The sequence below is a fragment of the Daldinia childiae genome, assembly GCF_008694065.1.
Source record: "Daldinia childiae strain JS-1345 chromosome Unknown Scaffold2, whole genome shotgun sequence".
NCBI classification, from domain to species: Eukaryota; Fungi; Ascomycota; class Sordariomycetes; order Xylariales; family Hypoxylaceae; genus Daldinia; species Daldinia childiae.
In genome coordinates, this window is record NW_022984643.1 from 1,497,858 (window position 1) to 1,518,996 (window position 21,139).

Below are 21,139 nucleotides of genomic sequence, written 5' to 3' on the forward strand. Positions count from 1 at the left end.
AATTCATCCCTCACAAAAAAAAGTTGTAAAGGAAGAAGTCAAACCATTCCACCAGCAACATCAGTCAAAATGGGCAACAACCGAGTCACCTATCGCCGTCGTAACCCGTACGTCTCCCAATTCAATTGAAATATTCATCAAATTCGAATAATTACTACTCCTAGGAACGCGCAAAGCTAACGTGTCGCTTAAAGGTACAACACCACCTCCAACAAGACCCGTGTCGTCAAGACTCCCGGTGGTCAGTTGCGAGCTCTTCACATCAAGAAGCGAGGAACCGCCCCGAAATGTGGTGACTGTGGTGTCAAGCTCCCCGGCGTAAGTAAATTTAGTTATTTTTGGTTATTTTGGAGGGAAACCGAGAAAGGAGCCTAGGAAAATTCGAATCAACATCGACTCCTGCGACAACAGCTATCATGTTTCTCCTTGGCCGAAACAATTCGGTATTATCAGCACAGGATCGAACTTGCGCAATTCTTTTCCACTTGAGACATAGATTTTACATCCGACAAACCACCTATAAAGACCACTATTTAAACAAACACGAGCCTATTAAACCAATACTAACTATCTACACTAGATTCCTGCCCTCCGACCCCGTGAATACTCTCAGATCTCCCACCCTAAGAAGACCGTCCAGCGAGCGTACGGTGGTTCAAGATGCGGTAACTGCGTGCGAGACAGGATCGTGCGCGCTTTCCTGATCGAGGAGCAAAAGATTGTCAAGAAGGTGCTGAAGGAGCAGAGCGAGGGTTCCAAGAAGAAATAAACTACCGAATAACTCTGGGATGGAATGGTTCGGCCTTCATTGATTTGGTGTTCAGAGGGACAGGGCTGCATGTCATGCGAACGGCTACCGAATAGCCCGTATCTGTTTCTAGGGCTTCTAGGGCTTCTTCTCATGGTCTAGATGATCGGAATGGTATAAACGACATCAGGACTACCATTGTTCATATCGTTCCTCACATCTGCTATACTGTGACACGAATACCACGACTTAATGGACATAGGCTATTTTCTAGTCTAACTTGGACAGTATCACTGCAACTTTCGTGGCATGTCCGTATTGGTTTCCTTGTGCCCCCCCCTTATATTTGAATAGGGAAAACACGGGCATCCTTCTCGAATCGTAGTGTTCCCAACGCACAAGAGCTTTATCACTCTAAATTACAGTAGTTCCTATTGCGAGATCGTGTGTACCACTCAACTTAATCTGTAAGGTAAGTACCTAATAATGTTTTCTAGGTATTTCGGAATAACCAGGGTATGAATAAGTGTAATCTTTGAAATGAATATGAAAGGATACCATCGTCATCCATCCGATAAGTCTAATATTTCTTCAAGTCCTACTCTTAGATATATCACAGGATATGGTATCGAATTTGAGAGTTATTCCTTTATGCTTTTACTATAATTCATATCCCAAACGATATAGAAAATTCTAATATAAAGTTGCTCAAAACTACCACAATAGAAAGTGAAGCGTAAACTAAAATAAATGTCTTATCTACCAGTTATAATGCCATGATTTGTGCTTATGTGGATACGATACAGTGAAGATTAGATAAGTATATATACTGTACAAGCTTCTCCAAAATGATGACGTTCAACCCACCATCTTTTTGCGCAAGCTCCAGCTCCTTCGAATGAAAGAGACAAAACTCCAAGTCATTCAAGGAATGAAGAGCGATGGGATTTCCTACTAGAAGCTAACAAAATCACTTACGGCCATGGTTTCTGCAACAAGAGCTTGTCGGCCTTTGAATCGACTTACCACGGGTTTGCGACAGCCGGGCCTTCAAAGCCGCTGGCCACTACCCACAGCAAACACCCTCCGTACTGCAGCGAGCCACAGAATTTCCCCATACGCAACGTCGCAGTTCCACACTACCGCATCGCGCCGAGCAGACGAAGAGCCGTCCCGTGCCGACCTTTCATCCTTAGATGTGCTGGGCAATACACCGGTGCCCGCCACTTCCGTAGACGTCTGCACGTCGAGCGGCTTCCACCTCAACAGCGGCGCAAGAGTCACCGACGGCTCCGGCGTCCTCTTAATCAACGGCGAAGCCTTCACATGGCGCCCATGGGCACCTCGCGGCGAGAAGAGGTTGCTAAATAAGAAGGGGCAATGGGATGTGCCGAATGAAACCTTCGGGTTGTTTGGATTGCTATGGCCTCGACCAGGTAAGAGGCGAGGGGAATATAGGTGGTTATATATTGGTGAGCTTATTGCTGATCAGTAACGTGTAGATTTATTAATTATCGGCCTCGGTCCGGATATCCGCCCCATGAGTCCGGAGCTGAGGAAGCATATTAGCAGCTTAGGTATGAGGGTAGAGATTTTGGACACGCGGAATGCGGCTGCGCAGTACAACTTGCTGGCTACGGAGAGGGGTGTTGAGGACGTCGCGGCTGCGTTGATACCCATTGGCTGGAGAGAAGGCGTGGGCGCTGCTTGAGCGATACATATGGTCGTTCATTATATTTGTCACACCTATACGGCTCACTTGGACATGGAGGTAAGAGCATAATTAATTATGCGGTTCACGGTATCATCGCTTTATACAATGGTCTTATTCTGTTGCTAGTTATGGGTTGGGCCGTTGCTTCAGTCTCATCCTAGACTATAGCATTGCCTGTGTCTAAGTCTATGGATACGTAAATATGAAAGCCTAACTACCTAGGCAGGAGGTTGAGGCAAAATGTACTATATTGTACTATGGGGCACGTATACCTGATATTATACGAAAACTCAAATACGACAACTTGAGTCTGGAGGGACGTTTAAGTAAATCGTCAACGCTATTATTTCATCGATACACCTATAAATCTCAATACCGTATAATCCACTAGATTCTATCTAGATATGAATATTAAAAAAACCCTCATAAAGAATCTTATTAACTGTACCACTATTTTGTGTGAAGATGATTCAAACGGATAGCCCGTCACCGTCTTGGCGAAAAAGTCAGGGAGCACTAAAAATTTTAAGCTTGAGTCATTTAATATTCTAGAAAAGCACAGCGTTTAAATCTAATCCACAAATATCTCTTTTCGTCTTTTGAGGTTGCCTCAAGCACCTTAATGTCTCGTCTAAACCAAACCCGGACTTACTAGTATGTAGATATTTAATTAACCCTAGCTCAGCCTTGCATATTGTGGCTGATCTAGCAATTTACCAAGGTTTTAATTGGTCAATGGCGACAGTCCAATGACAGCCTTCTTGAGGAACACGTTGAGGCGCTATGACGATTCAGTGGCTGAAGGGGATAATCGAGTTGTGACATATTTTTTCTCTCTCGTCCGATATAATTGGTCTTGGCTTTTCGGGTGCTAAAAGTTTAGCTTAGCTTCAAATGTATTCCGTACCGTATCAGTCAAATCATTTCAATGTTCCATTGAATCGCTCACTTCACATGTAATGCTGTACAACTATAACCAAACGGGTGATATCTTATTATTAGATCTCGAATTATCTGACAATTAATTGTTTTTCTTTTATTTGTCTCGCATCGTACCACCATATATATATTTCTCCAGGGGGGTCGGCGTCGTTATCTTATTTTCATTATCTCTTTGTTGGTTGCAGCCCAACGAGTGAATCATCTTGAGACGATATTGCGATCTATCGTGGGAACATTAAATTTTGCATGAGTCGCATGCGATCTCCTCTCCTCATAGTCTCCTAGAGGGAAGACCTAATAAACTCGGATCGTCACTTACAACGATATTAACGGGCGTTACTTACAATACACATTAAAATTGTGGTTTCTTATTACCTCCTACGTGCTCATTACTTTGACCGCAAGAACTTTCAAGTGGTAAGTCATATCTCACATTCGCATAATTCAATCTATTTCCTTACATCTCTCCTTGGAATGGTACGCGACTCGGTCAAGATCCACTGCTATTGCCACTTCAAGCGCATCGCGTCTCCCATTAATAATTGCTTCATCTCGTACATTTTCTTTTATCGCAGGATTGAGTTGTTCCTAATGACTTACTCCTACGCAGCCCACGCTTTCGTCGGAAACGGGCGAAGCGCCCCCGGCCTCATTATCATCTTAGTGGGGAGTGCATGGTTTTTGTATCTACGAAATCGAATGGCCAAGACCCGGGCCAACGGGGCCGAGTCGAAAGATGCGAACGCCACAGACCCCCCGCTACTCCGGAATCACTCTAAGATAATCTCATATACTGCACACCGGAGTGGTATAACTTACCCCGGCATTCGTGTCTTCTATCGACGACATCCCAAAGCGGATGAGCTCCCCCAGCATCCAGCTTCATTACCTCTCTTAGTATTTATTCACGGCCTTGGAGGTTCTATCGCTCAATTTCACCCCCTTCTCACTAGTCTCGTCAACTCCGCATCTTGCCTGGCTATTGATCTACCCGGATGCGGTCTATCCCAGTTTGCCCCGACGTCATGGAATGCGTATACAACAGATGCACTAACCGACTTACTCGAAACCGTCATCGATGGCTATCGGGAGAAGGACCAAGGGCTTGTCCTAATCGCCCATAGCATGGGGACTGCGATTGCGGCAAGAATCGCTAACAAGCAGTCGGCGTTCTACTTACGGCCTCCTTCACACGTGATGGGACTAATCGCAGTATGTCCCGTGTCCGGGCCACCACCGCCGCGGGCTGTACGTAATATTCGCATGCTACTCTCGCTTCCGGATTTCATCTTCAACTTATGGCGGGCTTGGGATCGATGGGGCGGCCCCGAGAGCGCCAGTGTTAAGCGTTTCGTCGGCCCCGGCGCAGATCTCGAGGCCCGGCAGCTCCAGGATAAGTTTAATAGTGGGAGTCGGACTCCGGTATTTCGTCGAATGGCGTGGGGCGCATTGCCGAAATATTCTAAAGATGGTAAATTTGTCGGCGGTATGTTTGGTGAACCCACTTGGGCCGGCCTCAATATTCCGGTCTACCTTATTGGTGGCGAGCATGATACCGTCACGCCGCCTACAGAAATAGAAAAGATTCGCAGCCTTCTCGAATCAGCAACCTCCGAAGGTAGTTCCCCTGATGATCTGTCTAACACTAGCGAGGTGGGTGCAATTGTGGACGCCGCAGCCCCAGTGGACACTACATCAGCACCACGGACACATATACCGGAGTCGATCGAGGCAATTACCGACGATGATTTTACACGGAAACAGCAGCAGACGTCAAACGTAGAAGAGCATTATGAAGATCCTACTACGCCTAGGGATCTGGACTCCATTGGCGGTATTCCTCCACAGCCCCAGCACCCGGCCAAGACCGTCAAAGTCACAATATTACCAGCTGGGCACGCTATGCTTTACATGCCAACCACGGTTCGCACTTTAGCAGGGCTAATAGGCGACTTTATGAATGATCACATTACCGGTCGATTTTCGCTGTAGGTTTATTCTCTACATCAGTCTGATGCTTTTACCTGCTTAACTTATCACGAATAGGGGGTGGCAGCTACAACATCTCTCGCGCGACGGCAAGTGGGATGTTAAAAATCTTGCCAAGTGGAAAAGCGTCCAACCCGTTTCTAAGCCCATTGGAGGAGTCTTTCGCGCGATGAAGACACTCCGCGAGGTCGACGAAGAGCATTCACCTAAAGTCTTCACGGCTAAATGGTATGTATCAGCAAGCTATAATGATGAATTCTTATTAACCCTCTTCAGGGGCCATATAATTAAAGATATTATTGATATCAGCCATGCAGATCCGGTGTATGACCCCAAAAGTTTTGGAGAGGGGATCAAGTACCACAAGTTTCCGACGGTGTCTAAAATCCCACCAACAGACGCGGAAGTGGCCAGTTTTATCAAATTGGTGGACCAGATCCGGGCAGAGCAAGCGGAACGTGCGGCAGATGAGCACTCTTTTGTCGGCGTCCATTGTCACTACGGATTTAATCGTACCGGTTACTTCGTGGTGTGCTATCTTGTCGAACGTTGCGGATACGGAGTCCAGCAGGCCATCGAAGAGTTCGCGGCTAAACGACCAAATGGTATCAGACATTCTCACTTCCTCGATCGCTTGTACGTTCGCTACACTCCCGCCATACGGAAATAATGGCATGGATTTCTCTCATCGCATCTCTGGGTCTAGCAGGCACTCTTCTTCATTGGAGTTGGTTTATTTGGTATTGGAGGATATTTTAAAGCTCGGGATTAGAACTAGGAACTATGGATATCAGTGGTAGGGTAAGGGTTTATTACTATACCTTTTTCTCTTTTCTCCTTCCTTTTTTAGAGTCCACTCTGTACGACTACCGGAGCGTTTGTATCTCGACGTATAGGCGTTTACCTAATAGAGGTCTAACTATTTGGTTTATTCTGTGCTATGGATATGCTCGAGTGTTTTTATTGGGGATTTGTTTGTTAGGCTATTCGTATGAGACTATGAATTGGAAGGTAAAGGGACGGACGTGTTCATAGCGAATATTGTGGATTCCAGTTGCGATCAGTGTGAAGACCAGCAACATAGGGTAATCAAGTCTCCTTTGCCATGGCTTTTACGATGGAGACTAAATTAATTTCAGTCGCACCTAGAGATTGTCACAGCCTAGTATCTTTGGTTTACAGATGCGATATAAAAAATACCAGTCACATCACTTTACATATTTAGACTTTCTCATGGTTCATACACTAAAGAAAGCGCCGCTTGTTATTTTACCTTAAACTAAAGCAGACGGGTATCATAAAGTAAATAAATATACGCGATGCAATAGTATTCCGGAAGAAACCATTGTGTTCTCTCCGAGGAGTCTGACCTGAGAGTAATGCGGAAGGCTTACTCGAGGGTGAATATTTCCCACCCCCTCCCCCCTTTATCTTCCTCCTAGCGCATCATCGCGATACTCTACGCATTGATGAAGCCTTAGCCCGATATCTCGTCAGTACCGAGACGCTCCAGAATATCCTGGATTTAAGATTGCGTAATTCCTTCTCAGTGAAGACTTTCGTTTTCGTGGGCGAAACTGGCGTACTTCCGGACTCTCAGTTGGTCTGGATGTTCAGGCGCCTTGTCCGGCCAGGTAGCGGTGATTCCGGGGATGCGCAGGAGGGTGGTAGGAAGAAGCGGCGTGTCCTCGGATTGGGTTTGGATAGAGCGCGTTTGGGAATAGGGGGTGCGACTGGCGCCTGCTGGGATAGACGAAGGGGCTATTTTTCCTGATGTGGATATCTCCTGGCTGCCCGTCACAGTCGTAGCAATTTTTGGTACTGAGCTGGTCTCCCCAGCAGTGGGTGTGCCCTGAGATTTGCTGGTTGCTTGCTGGCTCTCGCTGCGGGGGGGCGCATAAGGTGGTGTGTAGAGAGCTGGGTTGGGCTGCTCCCATGCGACCCATGATGTAGATCTTCGTTGATACGCCTAGGGAGGTTCGGGAATAGTTAGTAGCTGCGCTAATAGAATAAATTGGATGTTGATGTGGACTTACTAGAATGATGGTAAGGAGTCGCCAACCGCGTTGGCGGTGAGTTTGAGTCGCGAAGTTCATTGTGTCGGGTTAGTAGATATAAGTTATTGAATGGGAATATGAGAGAGTAACCGATAATTAAAATACGGATTGATATATTATGAACATACGGTTCTTCTTTGAAATCCCGAGATACGAGTAGAAGATACTAGGTTAGACCTGTTTGCTTTGATGGAGGAGACAGAATCAACAATCAACTCGGCGGAAACTTTAAATATTTACTGGTGAATGAGAATTGGCTATCAGAGGTACGTAACTTATCGACATGCACCATTGGGGCACTACATGTAATATTAGATGAACAAATGCGTGACAACCTAGAAGTCTTATAGCGTGTGGGTTCACGTCTCCCGAGAGACCATTGTGTTATCACATTTATGGTGTTATTATTGTAAAACCTGAACGCTATAATACTTATTAAATGTAACAGAATTATTTAAACAAACATATAGATGTCCCTCGGGCATAAAAGTATTGTGTAGTTGTTAGACAACTTTTCTTTGTTCCTAAACTGAACAAGCAATACGAATACCATGACTGCTATGAACTCTTCTAAGAGTCTTGCCGTGGGGAAGGAAATCTTGTGGTCGCTATTAGTTGTACAAAAAATAAAAACTTTAAGACTGATGAATATAATATTGTCTTGTAATCGTATAAGTGAAGGTACAAGATTTCAATAGGCTCTCTTTCCAAAGTCTAGTTTCATGTAAGGTTCGATAGTACTTGTAAAGGGTCGAAGGTTCTTTACACTACTATATTAAAGCATGAAGAACTATAAAATTAGAGAAGACTACCCATGGCAGTTGTATAGCTGCCTAGGGTCTCGGAGTTCAAGCAGTTCTTTCACTCACTAGACAATAGCTTACTTTATAATGAGACTTAGATTTCTCGGCTCTCCAGCTTCAACGCACCCCTTATCCCCTTACCCTCTAGGAAGTATATATTAATACAGTTATCTATAAGTGGGTGATACGTGATAAGAAGCGTACCTCTTAGGTTGGATGAAGAGGATGGCACGGCATACCACGGTCGAATATCGAGCATAAGTCGTGACCTCGTTACTTAACTATTTTCTTGATTTATATGGGAAATGCGGTGGTGACCCCTGCTAGGGTGGCCCCAGTAATGGGGTCGCGACTCAATAATTCTCTATAAATCGTATCAGAGAGGTCATATATAGGTAGGTACCTATCCAAGATCACTACATTCTGAATATCTTAGACAATCATGTCGTCTATTATGGTGCAGATCGAGTTGACTTTCATATTCTCGTCTAATTTCAATTGGCTTCGAAGCAATAAGACCGACCTCTCCCTCCTCAATGAGCGCTTGGCAAAACAGTGGTAGGAATCGGCCACTAAGCGTATAATACGTGGTATATGTCGCGCGATACTCACATGATTACCCGTCTTTTCTACCAGGACTTTTCATACAATGCAGTTATATTTCTTTTAGCAAGCTTGGACCGGTATTCACACTAGGATGTAATTATACCCCTGGCTTTATCGCTTTATCGCTTTACCATACCCCACGAACTTCTAATATTGTGTCTAAGAACATTCCTGGCAACAAACAAAACATTTAAATACAAATATTAACATTGATATTAACGACGCTCATACAATATATGATTCTATAACCACGGAAACTATAGAAACCATGGATAGTATGGATACCTCGTCGCTATCAGCTGCCCCTCCATCTCCCCTCCCCAGCTTCCTCAAGACCATCCGTTACATGACAAAAGCACAGCTGTACCACGTCCTAGGTCTAAGCTACCCGAGCTATCTGATCGTCCCGACGTTATACCGAACGTTTCTGACTCCGAAGAAGACGATGGCATTGAGGACGACCCTGCACGACCCTATGACACGAGTATAGAAAAGGTCGCGGCTGATACATACGCCCTTTGGCGGAGAAAGCGGAGACGTAGTTATAGCTTCAAACGCTTCATGAAAGGATGGCTTTTAGCAAAGACATCCGATAATAAGTTCTCAGCGCCAAGGTTACACGGAATGGTCCGGATACTTACCTAAAGATCCCAAGGTCCGAGAGCGCTTAGAGAAAGCTGGTGTCCTAATACAGCTCGAAGGTGAAGAGGTCAAAAAAGAGGAGAAAACAGGAGATAAAGACATTGTTCCCGGCCTCCGCGACGAGTTTCCTGCTTTGATACTCCAACCCTCCTTTAGTAAATTTGAGCCCAAGTCATTCGATAAGCCAGGTGCTCCGCCCTGTGACGTTAGAGATATCTGCACTGAAGACTGGATTAACAGCGCCATCCAGTCTTCTCGGACGGAAATACAAGTAACGACACATAAGCTTGACCGGTTTTTAACGGCTATGCTCGCCCATGAACGAGCTGGCCAGAAGTCGTATGATGAGGTCGAAATCGACACCGATTTCTTGAACGAGGTTAGGGCATATATGATCGCTACGATGTTCTTGGGCGCCTATGCACCTATGCAATCTAATTTCTTACCTTTATCTATGGGCATATATCTTCATAGCAATAAGGTACCAAGCCGAGTGATAGAAACGTTGGCTCGGTTCGGTGTTTGCTCTGGGTATAAGAGTGTTATGAGGCAGTTAAAGCAGAAGCCAGAGACATCCGGTGATGTTAAAAATGTGTCTGCCGCTGGTTCTGGCATTGGGGAGCCTCAACCCGCCGAGCTCTAGTGGTGGCCGTACCTCCTTCATAAGGTTCCGGCTGTCGGGAGATCTAGAAGAAGGGGTGCTCGTAGTATATATAACAACTGGCCCGTCATTGTATTTACTATGGTAGACATTTCCATAAAGGAAATTTTCGGTAGACGGGTCTACGGTAGGTTCTCGTCAAAAGATGGTAAGCTATGGTTTGTAGATTGGGATGTGGAGCTTGCGTTTATTAACCCTAAGCATATAAATTAAAGACTACGTGCTATTTAGGAGAGCTACAGTATCAATAGTAGTAGCTGTGGTCATCGTGATCTTATTAGTCTTGCATTTCTAGATAGGACAGCAACCTCGGATTAGTCTAAGGAGTAAAAGGCGGAAACGGATGATAGGAAAATAGCTTTGTTGTTATACGAGGAACTATCAACCTATATTAAATATTCCGTTTAAAAAGGTAGTCGTTGGCGCCGTGTTCCTAGTAGTGGCTGAATATTGCGTATATGACTACGATGAGTTTTTCATAGGGTATCGCATACATTTTACGGGAGCCATCGATATACTACCTAGAGAAACATCTGTCTCCAGCGTTGTATCGATTCCTGGTGATATCATCATCGTGATCTGACGGCGTATAGGCGCTCGTGATGCTATATTAAGCATTTAGAATAAAAGCTATTGCTGTAATGATGCTCCGAACAATACTAATTTTCCCACCTATAGATTATGTCAACCCACAAGATGTTGCTAGTTATCTCCATAAATAGCGAGCTGACAGGTGGGAACTGCATAGTTGGGGTAGATGCTACCAAATAGTTCGACACATAATTATGTCGATAAATAGTTGCCTTGGTATTTCTCCATAGCATCGGACATGGTCATTTAGAAAATAAGAAAGTCCGGAAGAATGTCACTTTTTATATACTGATATACCACTACATCTCTAGTAAAGATATGTTAAGATGAGGTCTTTATTCCTTACGTTTGTCACCGGGGCTACGGCCTCGGCATCGTATCTGGCGTGGACGGCGGACTCCTTTATCCAACACGGGGTTAAAAAGACCCAAGGCTATAGCGAAGCAACTCTATATTCAGGATACGAAGCCGCATACGCGCTTACTCAGAACGAGACGTACGCAGAGTGGTACCGGGGGCAGATCGATGGTGCAGTAGTCCTAGAAAACGGCACAATCAAGGACTGGAAAAGCGAATTCTACTCTTTAGATAATTATCGGATCGGCAATAATATCCTATGGTGGTATGAGCGTACAAGGCTCGCAAAATATAAGAGCGCCGCGAATGTCATCCGCGCGCAGTTAGATAGACACCCGCGGACTGCTACTGGCGGCTTCTGGCATCGACAGCCTAATTACCCCAACCAGATGTGGCTCGATGGCATCTTCATGGCGGATAGCTTCTACGCGAAGTGGACGCGTTTGTTTGACGCGGGGAACGAGACTGCATGGGACGATATCGCGCGCCAATTCGATAATATCGATGCACACACGCGGAATCGGACGTCGAATCTCCTGGTTCACGGGTACGACGAGAGCAAGAAAGCAGTATGGGCAAATCCCGTGACGGGTGCCGCTCCGTTGGTATGGAATAGAGCTGTCGGTTGGTATTTTATGAGTTTGCTTGAAGTTATTCCTTTATTTCCACTGCACCATCCTGGCCGTCAACGGCTCATCCGCTACTTCACGACTCTCGCGGCGGGTCTGAAGAAAGCGCAGGACGAGGATTCTGGTAACTGGTGGCTCATCATGAGCGAGCCGTACCCAGGAGCACCAGGGAACTACATCGAGAGTAGCGCTTCGGCCATGTTCACCTTTGGTTGGCTGAAGGGTATCCGGCTGGGTTTACTTGATGAGAGCGAGTATCTCGAGCCGGCGCTTAAGGCGTACCATGGACTTATAGAAAAGTTCGTGAAAGCAGATGATGATGGCACTCTGAATTGGGAGGGGACCGTAGAAGTTGGTTCCCTGGGCAGTAATGGAACTTACGAGGTGAGTTCTGATATTATTTACTCGCTTAAGTATCTAGCTAATCGTGACTGGTGAAGTATTACATCTCGATACCCCTAGTTGAAAACGACCATAGGGGAGCTGGACCTTTCATGCTTGCGGCTTATGAGATAGAAAGACGTTAGATGTTAATAACTATTCAATAAGTTGACTACATCATAACTGAGGGCATATATATCACTCGGGGGTATGTAATAAGACTTGCTCTGAAACTCAATGGATAGAGAAGATCTTGTCGCGCAACAACGTCGTTATTCCTATATGGGTTAGCAGATATATCCAGGCTAGCCCTTTGATCTTCGAGCCGTCGCTGTGGTGTGCTTTCGGTAATCTGCTTTTTTTTAAACGTCATAATAGCGTCTTTCCTGCTAAGTTACGCATAAGGCAAGCATATCGTAGCTATATGTACCTGAAGCTTCGAAACTTCGGCACGTCGGAAAATGACAGGGGTAAATATAGACATCCACGTCTTTTTACGTGTACCAAGCCTGAAGGATCGATCGCTCGATGCTGGCTCGATGCTACGCTGCCGGTGCTAGAGTTGAAAAATCAAGTTATTCGCGCACAGGGGTTGTAAAGGAAAATAGAAGGCTTCTATATGTATGGTTGTGCTAGCGGTCAGTAGGTACTATGTAAATTAATATCGTAAGATATCGTAGAGCTAAAGATTTAAATTTTTGAGCTGGGAGATTTGTTGTTTATGAAAAAGAAGAAGAAAATAAAACCGGGGACGCGACCGGAGATATCCGATCATATCCGATCATAAAGACCCACCAATGATTGTGGGGAAAGAGATACAGTACCTAGATTAAGTACCTAAGTACCTAAAATACTCGGGTAGCGTTTGTAAATCTTAACAATTTCAATAATAGAAAAAAAAAACTTCGGTTAATCTTCAGCCGCAATAATGTATTAAATTAAATGGTCATTATACATATACAATATTCAAGAATCCTTCTCCTCGTCGGCATCGTCATCACTAACCGTACTGGTGCCTCCTCCTTGTGCCTCAGCAACAACTTGTGTTTTCACTACCTTTCCCTCAGGCGTCACATAAATATTTGCGACGGCATCCAGACCCGGGTAGGGTTTGTATTCATAAGATAGCTCGTATTCCGTCTTTCCATCAATGGTGATCGTTCGATTATGACCGGTAAATGTCATATCTTTGCTGTAATATCCCACTATCTGGCGGCTGTGCTCGTCACCATTGTTGTCGAGTAAGGAATCATAGATGCTACCGTTCTGTGCCAGAATACGGTTAGTGTGTGTCTGACCGGAATAGTCGTTGACAGAGTAGAGAATATTGTAGGCTAGGTTATAATCGAGTATGTCTCGCTTGGAGTTGGTTGCGGCAGCCGTACTTGATGATGAGGTTGAGCTCTCCCCAAGCGTGTCGGTAAGATTTCCGACGATGCTTCCTACGTTCTTCCCGAGCGTCGCGACGATAGGATTCAAATCAACCGTGTTCAGAACGTCCCCAATCATTTGAACAACATTGCCGAGTCGAGCTTCTAGCTCTACCTTTGCGCTCACGTTCTCGATCCTTAGAGCCACTCTGTCGATCGAAGCGGATACGCCAGCTGTAAAATGTAGCAGATTTAACACTTTGGCGTCGAGGTTTATCTTGGCGGTTATGTTATCAACCTCTATATAGATCTCTCCTACAGAGACTGAAGCATTGAGGTATACATCTGGTTCCTGGGGGAGGTCGACGCCGGGCGTATCTGCTGTTTCGTAATTGACTGACTCTGGGTCGCCTCGCTTTCTGAGATCATAACCGATGTAGCCGTCGTCTTGTGCTACACAGAAAGATAGCAGCGAGGAGCTACAAAGCAGCGGGAATAATAAGTGGTTACGCATCTTTCTTGTTGAGTGAGTGTATGGCGAAGCGACAGCATCCTACAAGCTCTCTAAACACCGAGGGCTACTGGCACACGGATCTCATATAAAGTCGAGCAGTGGATGTGGGCTATTCAAGCATCAATACCGCTAGTATTATACCCCTGTTTAGTCTAGATGCTTTATTCCAAGTTTTAAGAGATTGCAACATAATGCGATGACAACTCAACTCCCGAGCTTCGATTCGACGAAACATGCCGGAGCGGAATCTAGCCACTAGAAACCCACCTAACCCCTGACTAACACGGAGAATATCCCAGAACGGCTTCTATGACGATATATTGTCCCCAAGTTTTTGTTTTGCTCCATTATTTGTGCTGGATATCATCTAAACTATCGACAGGGATTGTTCAAGTTAGCTGAACGAAGGCCGGCCCTAGCTATGATGTGTATGCAGTCTTATGCCATAATGTACTTATGAGATTTTTACCATTTCAAAATGGCAGCCCTCCCTCGTCGTAGGTTCCATCTGGTTGAGATGTACGGTCGTTTGAATTAAGCTTCTTAAAAACTATTTCCTTCGCTAGAGAGAGGACTGCCGCCTCCAGGTCTCTTCTCAATTTACTGCCGTCTGGCCAGCTCTTCAAAATGAAGTCATTCATTTCTAAGGCCATTGCCTTTATGCTATTAGCACTCTTCTCGGTCACTCTAGCGCAGACTGCTTCCTCAACATCAGATGCAGGCCCGACAGAAACAGTATCCGAAGGAACTACGTCCCAACCGCAAGTAACACCTACGGATACCATCACGGGAGGAGCTGATTCCAGCACGACATCGTCGTCAGCAACGGCAACAGGCGGAAGCAGTGGTAGCGATACCACGACAGGCGTCCCTTCATATGGAAACACGCCACCGGATGTTTATTTAAATGTCCCAGAGCTTCATGTCGGCAGGATTGAGCTGGACGTGGATAATTTGAATGCAGAAATCAACCTAGCTGCGCAAGTAGCAAACTTAGTGGAAATCAACGCAGGAATCCAAGTCGGAGTAACCAAAGTGAATATCACGATCGCCGACGTCGACGCCAACTTGGAATTGATAATCAGGCTAGGCAATCTGGCCGATATCGTGAACAGGACGTTGGAATCGCTAAATCTAAATCCGCTACTTATCAACGTGCTCAACGAAGTTACGGACCTCGTCGACGTTGTGATCGGTGCAGTCGATGGCCTGCTTGGCTCGATCGTCAACGGGGACTCGAAGATAAACTTCCTCGTGGACAATCTCGGAAACATCGTGCAAGAGGTGGAGGGCACAGCAGGCAAATTGTTAAGTACGATCGTGGGCAACTTCGAGCAGAACATGACCTATACCGGCGCGCAGAAAATATTAGACGGCGGCCTCATCCAGAAGACATACAAATACGACCCGTTATCTGCGCTCGTTGATATCGTGTTCAATGCTGCTGGGCAGGTAGTCCAGGCTGTTGTTTTGAAGGGCAACGGGGGTAGTGGGGGTAGTAGTACATCGACCACTACGGCTGCACCGACAGGCGGAGCCAGGAGATAATCTAAATGAGACATTAATTAATATATCATAGTAATGGGAAATATTGTAGTTAACTATACTATAACTCTTTCAAGTCTTTGCCGTGCTAGCTAAGTGATTGTGTAGTTGCCTGTTATAATATATTGGGTCACTAACCCCTATGCGAAGTACGATATTACCCCTTATCAATATGCAAGTACGTTTTCATCTACGAGGGTTAGGACTGAAAGTCTTAAATATATAGCACCGTACTCAAACGATTTCTACTTCATCAGCGCTATATCAACTACCTACTAAGCCATAGGTCAGATAATGGTCTATACACTTAACCTTGGTAGCTCGTCACTAGATATGCGAGACATTTGGTCCTAGCCTTCATTATAGATAGAATCTGGTAAAGCTGATTTACCCAAGGTCCAATATTATTCCTACACTACGTCTATGGCTCGTTTTCAACAACTTCAATAACATTGTGGTCCACCCATGCAGCGATTGTCCGCTCGGCAAAGGCGTCTACAGTAGTTTTCGGTTGTAAAATATACCCGCAGACGGGCCATATCAAATTCGTCAAGTACGACTTTTTATACTCAAGCATGAGCTCCTCGTCGTTCCTGTCAAGCTTTGGTCCACCCAGACTGTGCAGAGTTGACAGATAGTAATCCAGTATTTCCATCTCGTGGGCCCGCCGATCCTCGACAGTCATCATAGTCGACACAAAGTACACGAGATCGTGAAAGCACGAGGCAAAATGAAACGCCGACCAGTCTAAGAAGCGTATGTGCCCGTCAGATGTGAAATAGGTATTTCCCATGTGCGTATCCCCGTGGAGTAGCGTGCGGAACTTGGGATTCCGTCGAGAATAGTACTTCTTCTGTGCTTTTCTAACGCGTGCGCCGTCCATTAGATTCTCCGGTAGCTTGGGCCGCCCAGGCTCTCGCACGACGCTGTCCCAGGTCTCCGTAATGGATAGCATAGCCGGATCGTAATTATTATCAATCCCTTGATATTCATCAGTTATTTCACGCGTCAATCCGAGCCCTCGAGCCCGGTCGGCGTTACACTTACAAGGATAGTCCTCCTGACTCTTGCCCCAGAACTGGGCATGTAATCCAGCTATCTGGTAAACACCTTCAAGCACCGTTTCGAGAGGGTAGGACGCAGCCTCGGATGGAAACGTGCATCCTTCGTGCACTAGATCTGACATGATGGCGATGCCTTGCTCTTCGCTTCTTCCTCCCCACCAGCCCCTTGGATACCCCATATGCTTGATAGCCGGCGCGATCTTGGCGAAGAAATCAGCTTCGCGCTGCGCCAGACTTAGAGTCCACGGCTGTGATTCAAACATGACACGATCAAATATCCCCTTAACACAGATGTGCGATGGCCGTGAGCTTAGGTCGGCCACTTCATTTTCGTACTCGACGAAGTAGAATAATTTGGTGCCCGTGCCGAATATAGTCCGTGTCAACGAGACTGACTTGATCTTGTGTCCCAACTTAGACCCCAGCCACAGAGCTGTAACCTCGTCAGGGACTAAAGGGAGCTTTTCGGTAGACATCTCACTCTCGTGTGCCATATTTACAGTCCTCGACGAGAGAGGGAAAAATCTGAAGGGGACTAATTACACGATGTATCCGATATAAACATGAGTTACATGCTCGAATAAAATAGACTCCGGCTGGGGTCGGCGATTATTGACTACTCGGCCCATAATGGCTTGAATCAGCGGTGTAAGCAGTTAGGTCAGGATATGCCCTAATTCATATTCATATAAGTGCATCAGAAACTGCCTCTGACATACTTGGGGATGTGGTAGGGGAGCGCGATCAATACTTGTCAGACACAAATAATGTAGTAGGACAAATACTACTACGAAATACCTTTTTAGTGGTGTAGTGGTATGTTCGACAATACTAGTCCTGCATGTAAGCTACCGACCTTATGACTACTGCTTACTTGGTCTCAACTAAGCCTATCGTCGTTTAAATACAGGACATGGTTCTAGAGGGGCGATAATATAGTCATTTCATTAGGTAATAATATTTATTAATGTTCTCAGATAAGTAAGTTACTTCCCGCCCTGATGAGGATGTATCTCTTAGGTCAAAATTTATACTGTCATTTCGGGGGAGGGATATGGTGTGTTACATAGCATTTGGTCTATTAGGAAGTTCATTCCTTATTTCACAGCTACACACCTTTTCCGCCTCATTAAGGGACTACCAGAGACCTATTTAGGGGACTATCTAAGGTTATACTATCCAAAAGGTTACTTGGGATTTACCTGGAAATTTGGAAAGGGGGTGGAAGTAAAGCAGTTATAGACATCGTGTTGTTGCGTAGACAGAAATCCACAACTTTAACGTTTAATAGATACCTAGCCTAGCTGAGAATGGACTTAGGGGTAGCGAGACTTACGATGCCAAGAACTACACCTACGAGAGACTGGGCTGCAAACCAGTCGTCAAGGATGGGGTAAAGAGCCATAATCCGTAATGGGCTTGAGAACGTCTCGAGATAACTGCTAGGTTGAATACTTAATGGTTTGGTTATTAGCTGGACTTAAGAGTTGGTTAAAACTCTATAGTATATGAAATGCGCATTTACTCTTATTGGTCTACCCTACTCTTAGTAAGTTGCATGTGACACTCTATTATTGAATACATAGGTAACTAACAAGTCTATCAAAGTTATAAACTGCCTGATTCCAAAAAAAGAAAACCAAAAAACAGGTAGTTATACTAAAGTATATAAGTTGGCAATAGTATATGCTACTGGTATACGCTTTATAACATGAGGAGAGTATTGCTAGTAGAATATTCGAAATAGTAACATCTTATCAATAGAAAGGTATTGCTCATAACGTCATATTAGTCAGCTAGTTAAGTTACTCGGTGGGTCCAAATATGATTCATAGTTGTTCATTCTCAAGTCACTTTTCATCTTGTCTTAATCATATCTTTAGCACAATGGAGGTTCTGCGTCTATACGAAAGCCTATACGAAAACTGCCTCGCTATGGCTAGATGTAAAATAGTATGCCGAAAGGCTGGCTGTAAATCAACTTGTTTATTTAATTATCCGTCGCGCTCTCCTATGATGGAGTTGACTTGAACATTCGTATAATATTCTTGCTAACAACGATCACGATACTCAAATCACAATACTCAATCTGACAAGCTTTGAAACTAATAACGCCCCGTACATACAAGGACTAAAGGTCAGCATGGTGGACACAACAACAACGACAACGAGCACAAGCGCTGTGTCAGGTCAACCGTCCCTAAATATTGCGAAACCCCCTTCCTTCTGTAGACTCTGTAACGCAGAATTGAGTGACCAGCAAACGTGGAAAGCCCACCTCAAAAGCGACCAGCAGTAGGCCGATTCTCACATCGTGCCTAAAAACCATTAAGCTAATGCCTCGATCGCAGTGTCTACAAGCTTCGATTAAAAGTAGCAGAGCCCGGCAGTGTCAGATCCCCGCCGCCACCCCCTCCTTCGACAGACGCCGACCAAACGAAAAGCGCAGTGTCGTCACGCGCTCGAAGGAGAGATGAACCTAATGTTAGTATCGACCAAGACCAAGACGTTGCCAGCGACACGGAAGATGAACTAGAAGAACCATCAGCACCAGATTTCGATCCTGGCAGTTGCCTCTTCTGCGCGCAAGAGTCCGACACATTAGACGACAACATGACACATATGGCCGCCGCACATAGCTTCAACGTGCCGTTCCAAGAATTCCTAGCCGTCGACCTCGATACGATCATCGAGTACCTACACTTTGTCATCTTCGGCTACCGAGAATGCATATGCTGCGGCACGCGGCGGGGCACGGTCGAGGGCGTCCAGCAACACATGGTAGCCAAGAGCCATTGTCGATTTGACATATCCATAGAGACCGAAGAATTCTACGAGATGCTACGATCCGAAAACGCCGTCATCGACCAGGCGCAACGCGACGACAGCACGCCGGTGCGCTTGCCGTCGGGAAAGCTCATCTCGCATCGGAAGAATCCCGAGACCCAAGATCCCCAAGCCAAGCCTCGACCCGCTCGCCGAGAAACGCCAGACCGACATCCAAACCGCCCTCTAGACTCATCTGCCCCACGCCCGGGAACCCCCTCGGCTCCCAGTCTCGAGGTTACTCAACGGGGAGGGAGTGGAAGCGGTGAAATCGTGCGTAGTAGCGAAGCTATACTTGCCGCGCAGCTGTCTAAGCTGAGGATAGCGGGCGATAGAATACAGCACAAGGAAGAGAAGCGGAAGCGATGGAGGCTGGAACGAGCGCAGAACATCATTTCTCTCAAGCGTTTTAAGCTAGATAGTGCTGATGGTCGGATGGGTCGCCAATTCTAGGGTGAAGCTAGCTTTTCTGTTCACGCCTAGCCAGGGCCAATTTTAGGTATTGGCGGTAGTGTTGGTCTGGTATTATGATGATTTGGAACTGTGGACCTGGGGATGATGTGGCTATTTTGGTGTATGTGGCTGTCGGGATTATTGGGGCTGTTGGGGCTGTTGGGGCTGTTGGGGCCTCCAGTTAAACATCCCCAATCTCTTTGAATCAGTCATTACTCCACCTAAAATAACCTTGTTCCTAAGCTATTCGTCATCTACCTATCTATCACCATGAAACTCGAGCTCAAAACAGTATTATCTCCTCCTGTACAGCCTCCCGTAGATTCAAGCTCTACGGATGAATGTGTAAAGGGTGCTGTTATATCTGCTATCAACATCTATCATCCCGGATACCCTGATACTTACAATCCATTGTTACGCTTTCTTGCTTTAGACGATGGGGGCGTTTATTATGACCTTGTCTACTATGCCTGCTGTATTATCGCTGGCAATGTTGGCCTTGAAACCACGAAGCCTGGCCATATAACGCAAGCCAAAGCCTATCTCGCTACATCTTCAAGCTCTAAAGCAACCCCTATCACACTACCTTCAGATCGTATCCTTCGTGAGAAGTTATACTTCTTTCATGTTTCTACATTAAATAACGGCAAGTATTTAGCTTTAATGGTCATGTTTGTTACTAACGTTTCATAGAACCCTATCCTATCGTCCCTACTTTCAATCATTGGATATTCCCTCACGATACTTTGCCTCCTCCATGGGCCTCTCTCCGAATATATCCCACTCCCCCCGAAAGACGTGGCATTATACCGCATGCAGGTCACGATGCTACTCACGTCCGTGACGAAAACTGCCGAATATCCTCTTCCTTCTGCGGTGTCGATCAAGCCCATATCATTCCCCGAGCAAGCGATATTTGGTTTAGGCACAATAAGATGAACCGATATTCGAATGACCAATCAGTCTTTCCTGAAATCGATGACCTAAGTAATACAATTCTTCTTCGTAGCGATATTCACCGGCTATTGGATCACAAGGAGCTTACCTTCTTTCCTAAGTTGGACGGCGATGAATATAAGTTGGTTATACATGTACTTAGCTCACGACGTCAAGCCATGTTTGAGCAGAATGAGCTATACCATAATCGCCAATGCCGAGAGCTATATGATGTTGGGCGAGAATACCTTTTTGCAAGATTTGCTTGGTCTATATTTAATAGCCACACATTCCGAGCCTTCGAGTCTAAG

General features: G+C 45.6%; 10 protein-coding genes across 10 annotated transcripts; 7 read left to right on the plus strand and 3 right to left on the minus strand.

Annotated features, from left to right (window-relative positions):
• Positions 1–69: 69 nt before the first annotated feature.
• On the plus strand, positions 70–769 carry GL218_01317 (60S ribosomal protein L34-B; the record flags this gene model as incomplete). Its single annotated transcript, XM_033577781.1, has 3 exons — positions 70–107; positions 195–318; positions 581–769. 3 exons carry the CDS (start codon positions 70–72, stop codon positions 767–769), a joined length of 351 nt encoding a protein of 116 aa, XP_033437756.1.
• A 961-nt stretch (positions 770–1,730) lies between these two features.
• On the plus strand, positions 1,731–2,459 carry GL218_01318 (DUF498 domain protein; the record flags this gene model as incomplete). The annotated part of the gene is made up of 2 exons (XM_033577782.1): positions 1,731–2,184; positions 2,251–2,459. 2 exons carry the CDS (start codon positions 1,731–1,733, stop codon positions 2,457–2,459), a joined length of 663 nt encoding a protein of 220 aa, XP_033437755.1.
• Positions 2,460–3,995: 1,536 nt separating this feature from the next.
• Positions 3,996–6,063, plus strand: GL218_01319 (mRNA-capping enzyme; the record flags this gene model as incomplete). Its single annotated transcript, XM_033577783.1, has 3 exons — positions 3,996–5,392; positions 5,451–5,621; positions 5,670–6,063. The coding sequence occupies 3 exons, from the start codon at positions 3,996–3,998 to the stop codon at positions 6,061–6,063; spliced, it is 1,962 nt and encodes a 653-aa protein (XP_033437754.1).
• An 876-nt stretch (positions 6,064–6,939) lies between these two features.
• Positions 6,940–7,489, minus strand: GL218_01320 (uncharacterized protein; the record flags this gene model as incomplete). Its single annotated transcript, XM_033577784.1, has 2 exons — positions 6,940–7,362; positions 7,430–7,489. 2 exons carry the CDS (start codon positions 7,487–7,489, stop codon positions 6,940–6,942), a joined length of 483 nt encoding a protein of 160 aa, XP_033438656.1.
• A 3,590-nt stretch (positions 7,490–11,079) lies between these two features.
• On the plus strand, positions 11,080–12,266 carry GL218_01321 (Unsaturated rhamnogalacturonyl hydrolase YteR; the record flags this gene model as incomplete). The annotated part of the gene is made up of 2 exons (XM_033577785.1): positions 11,080–12,123; positions 12,180–12,266. 2 exons carry the CDS (start codon positions 11,080–11,082, stop codon positions 12,264–12,266), a joined length of 1,131 nt encoding a protein of 376 aa, XP_033438657.1.
• An 820-nt stretch (positions 12,267–13,086) lies between these two features.
• GL218_01322 (uncharacterized protein) lies at positions 13,087–14,004 on the minus strand (the record flags this gene model as incomplete). The annotated part of the gene is made up of 1 exon (XM_033577786.1): positions 13,087–14,004. The coding sequence occupies one exon, from the start codon at positions 14,002–14,004 to the stop codon at positions 13,087–13,089; it is 918 nt and encodes a 305-aa protein (XP_033438654.1).
• A 627-nt stretch (positions 14,005–14,631) lies between these two features.
• Positions 14,632–15,552, plus strand: GL218_01323 (uncharacterized protein; the record flags this gene model as incomplete). Its single annotated transcript, XM_033577787.1, has 1 exon — positions 14,632–15,552. The coding sequence occupies one exon, from the start codon at positions 14,632–14,634 to the stop codon at positions 15,550–15,552; it is 921 nt and encodes a 306-aa protein (XP_033438655.1).
• Positions 15,553–15,970: 418 nt separating this feature from the next.
• GL218_01324 (putative aminoglycoside phosphotransferase protein) lies at positions 15,971–17,107 on the minus strand (the record flags this gene model as incomplete). Its single annotated transcript, XM_033577788.1, has 2 exons — positions 15,971–16,530; positions 16,597–17,107. The coding sequence occupies 2 exons, from the start codon at positions 17,105–17,107 to the stop codon at positions 15,971–15,973; spliced, it is 1,071 nt and encodes a 356-aa protein (XP_033438660.1).
• A 1,649-nt stretch (positions 17,108–18,756) lies between these two features.
• On the plus strand, positions 18,757–19,892 carry GL218_01325 (uncharacterized protein; the record flags this gene model as incomplete). Its single annotated transcript, XM_033577789.1, has 2 exons — positions 18,757–18,908; positions 18,965–19,892. The coding sequence occupies 2 exons, from the start codon at positions 18,757–18,759 to the stop codon at positions 19,890–19,892; spliced, it is 1,080 nt and encodes a 359-aa protein (XP_033438661.1).
• A 270-nt stretch (positions 19,893–20,162) lies between these two features.
• Positions 20,163–20,585, plus strand: GL218_01326 (uncharacterized protein; the record flags this gene model as incomplete). The annotated part of the gene is made up of 1 exon (XM_033577790.1): positions 20,163–20,585. The coding sequence occupies one exon, from the start codon at positions 20,163–20,165 to the stop codon at positions 20,583–20,585; it is 423 nt and encodes a 140-aa protein (XP_033438658.1).
• Between the last annotated feature and the right edge of the window lie 554 nt (positions 20,586–21,139).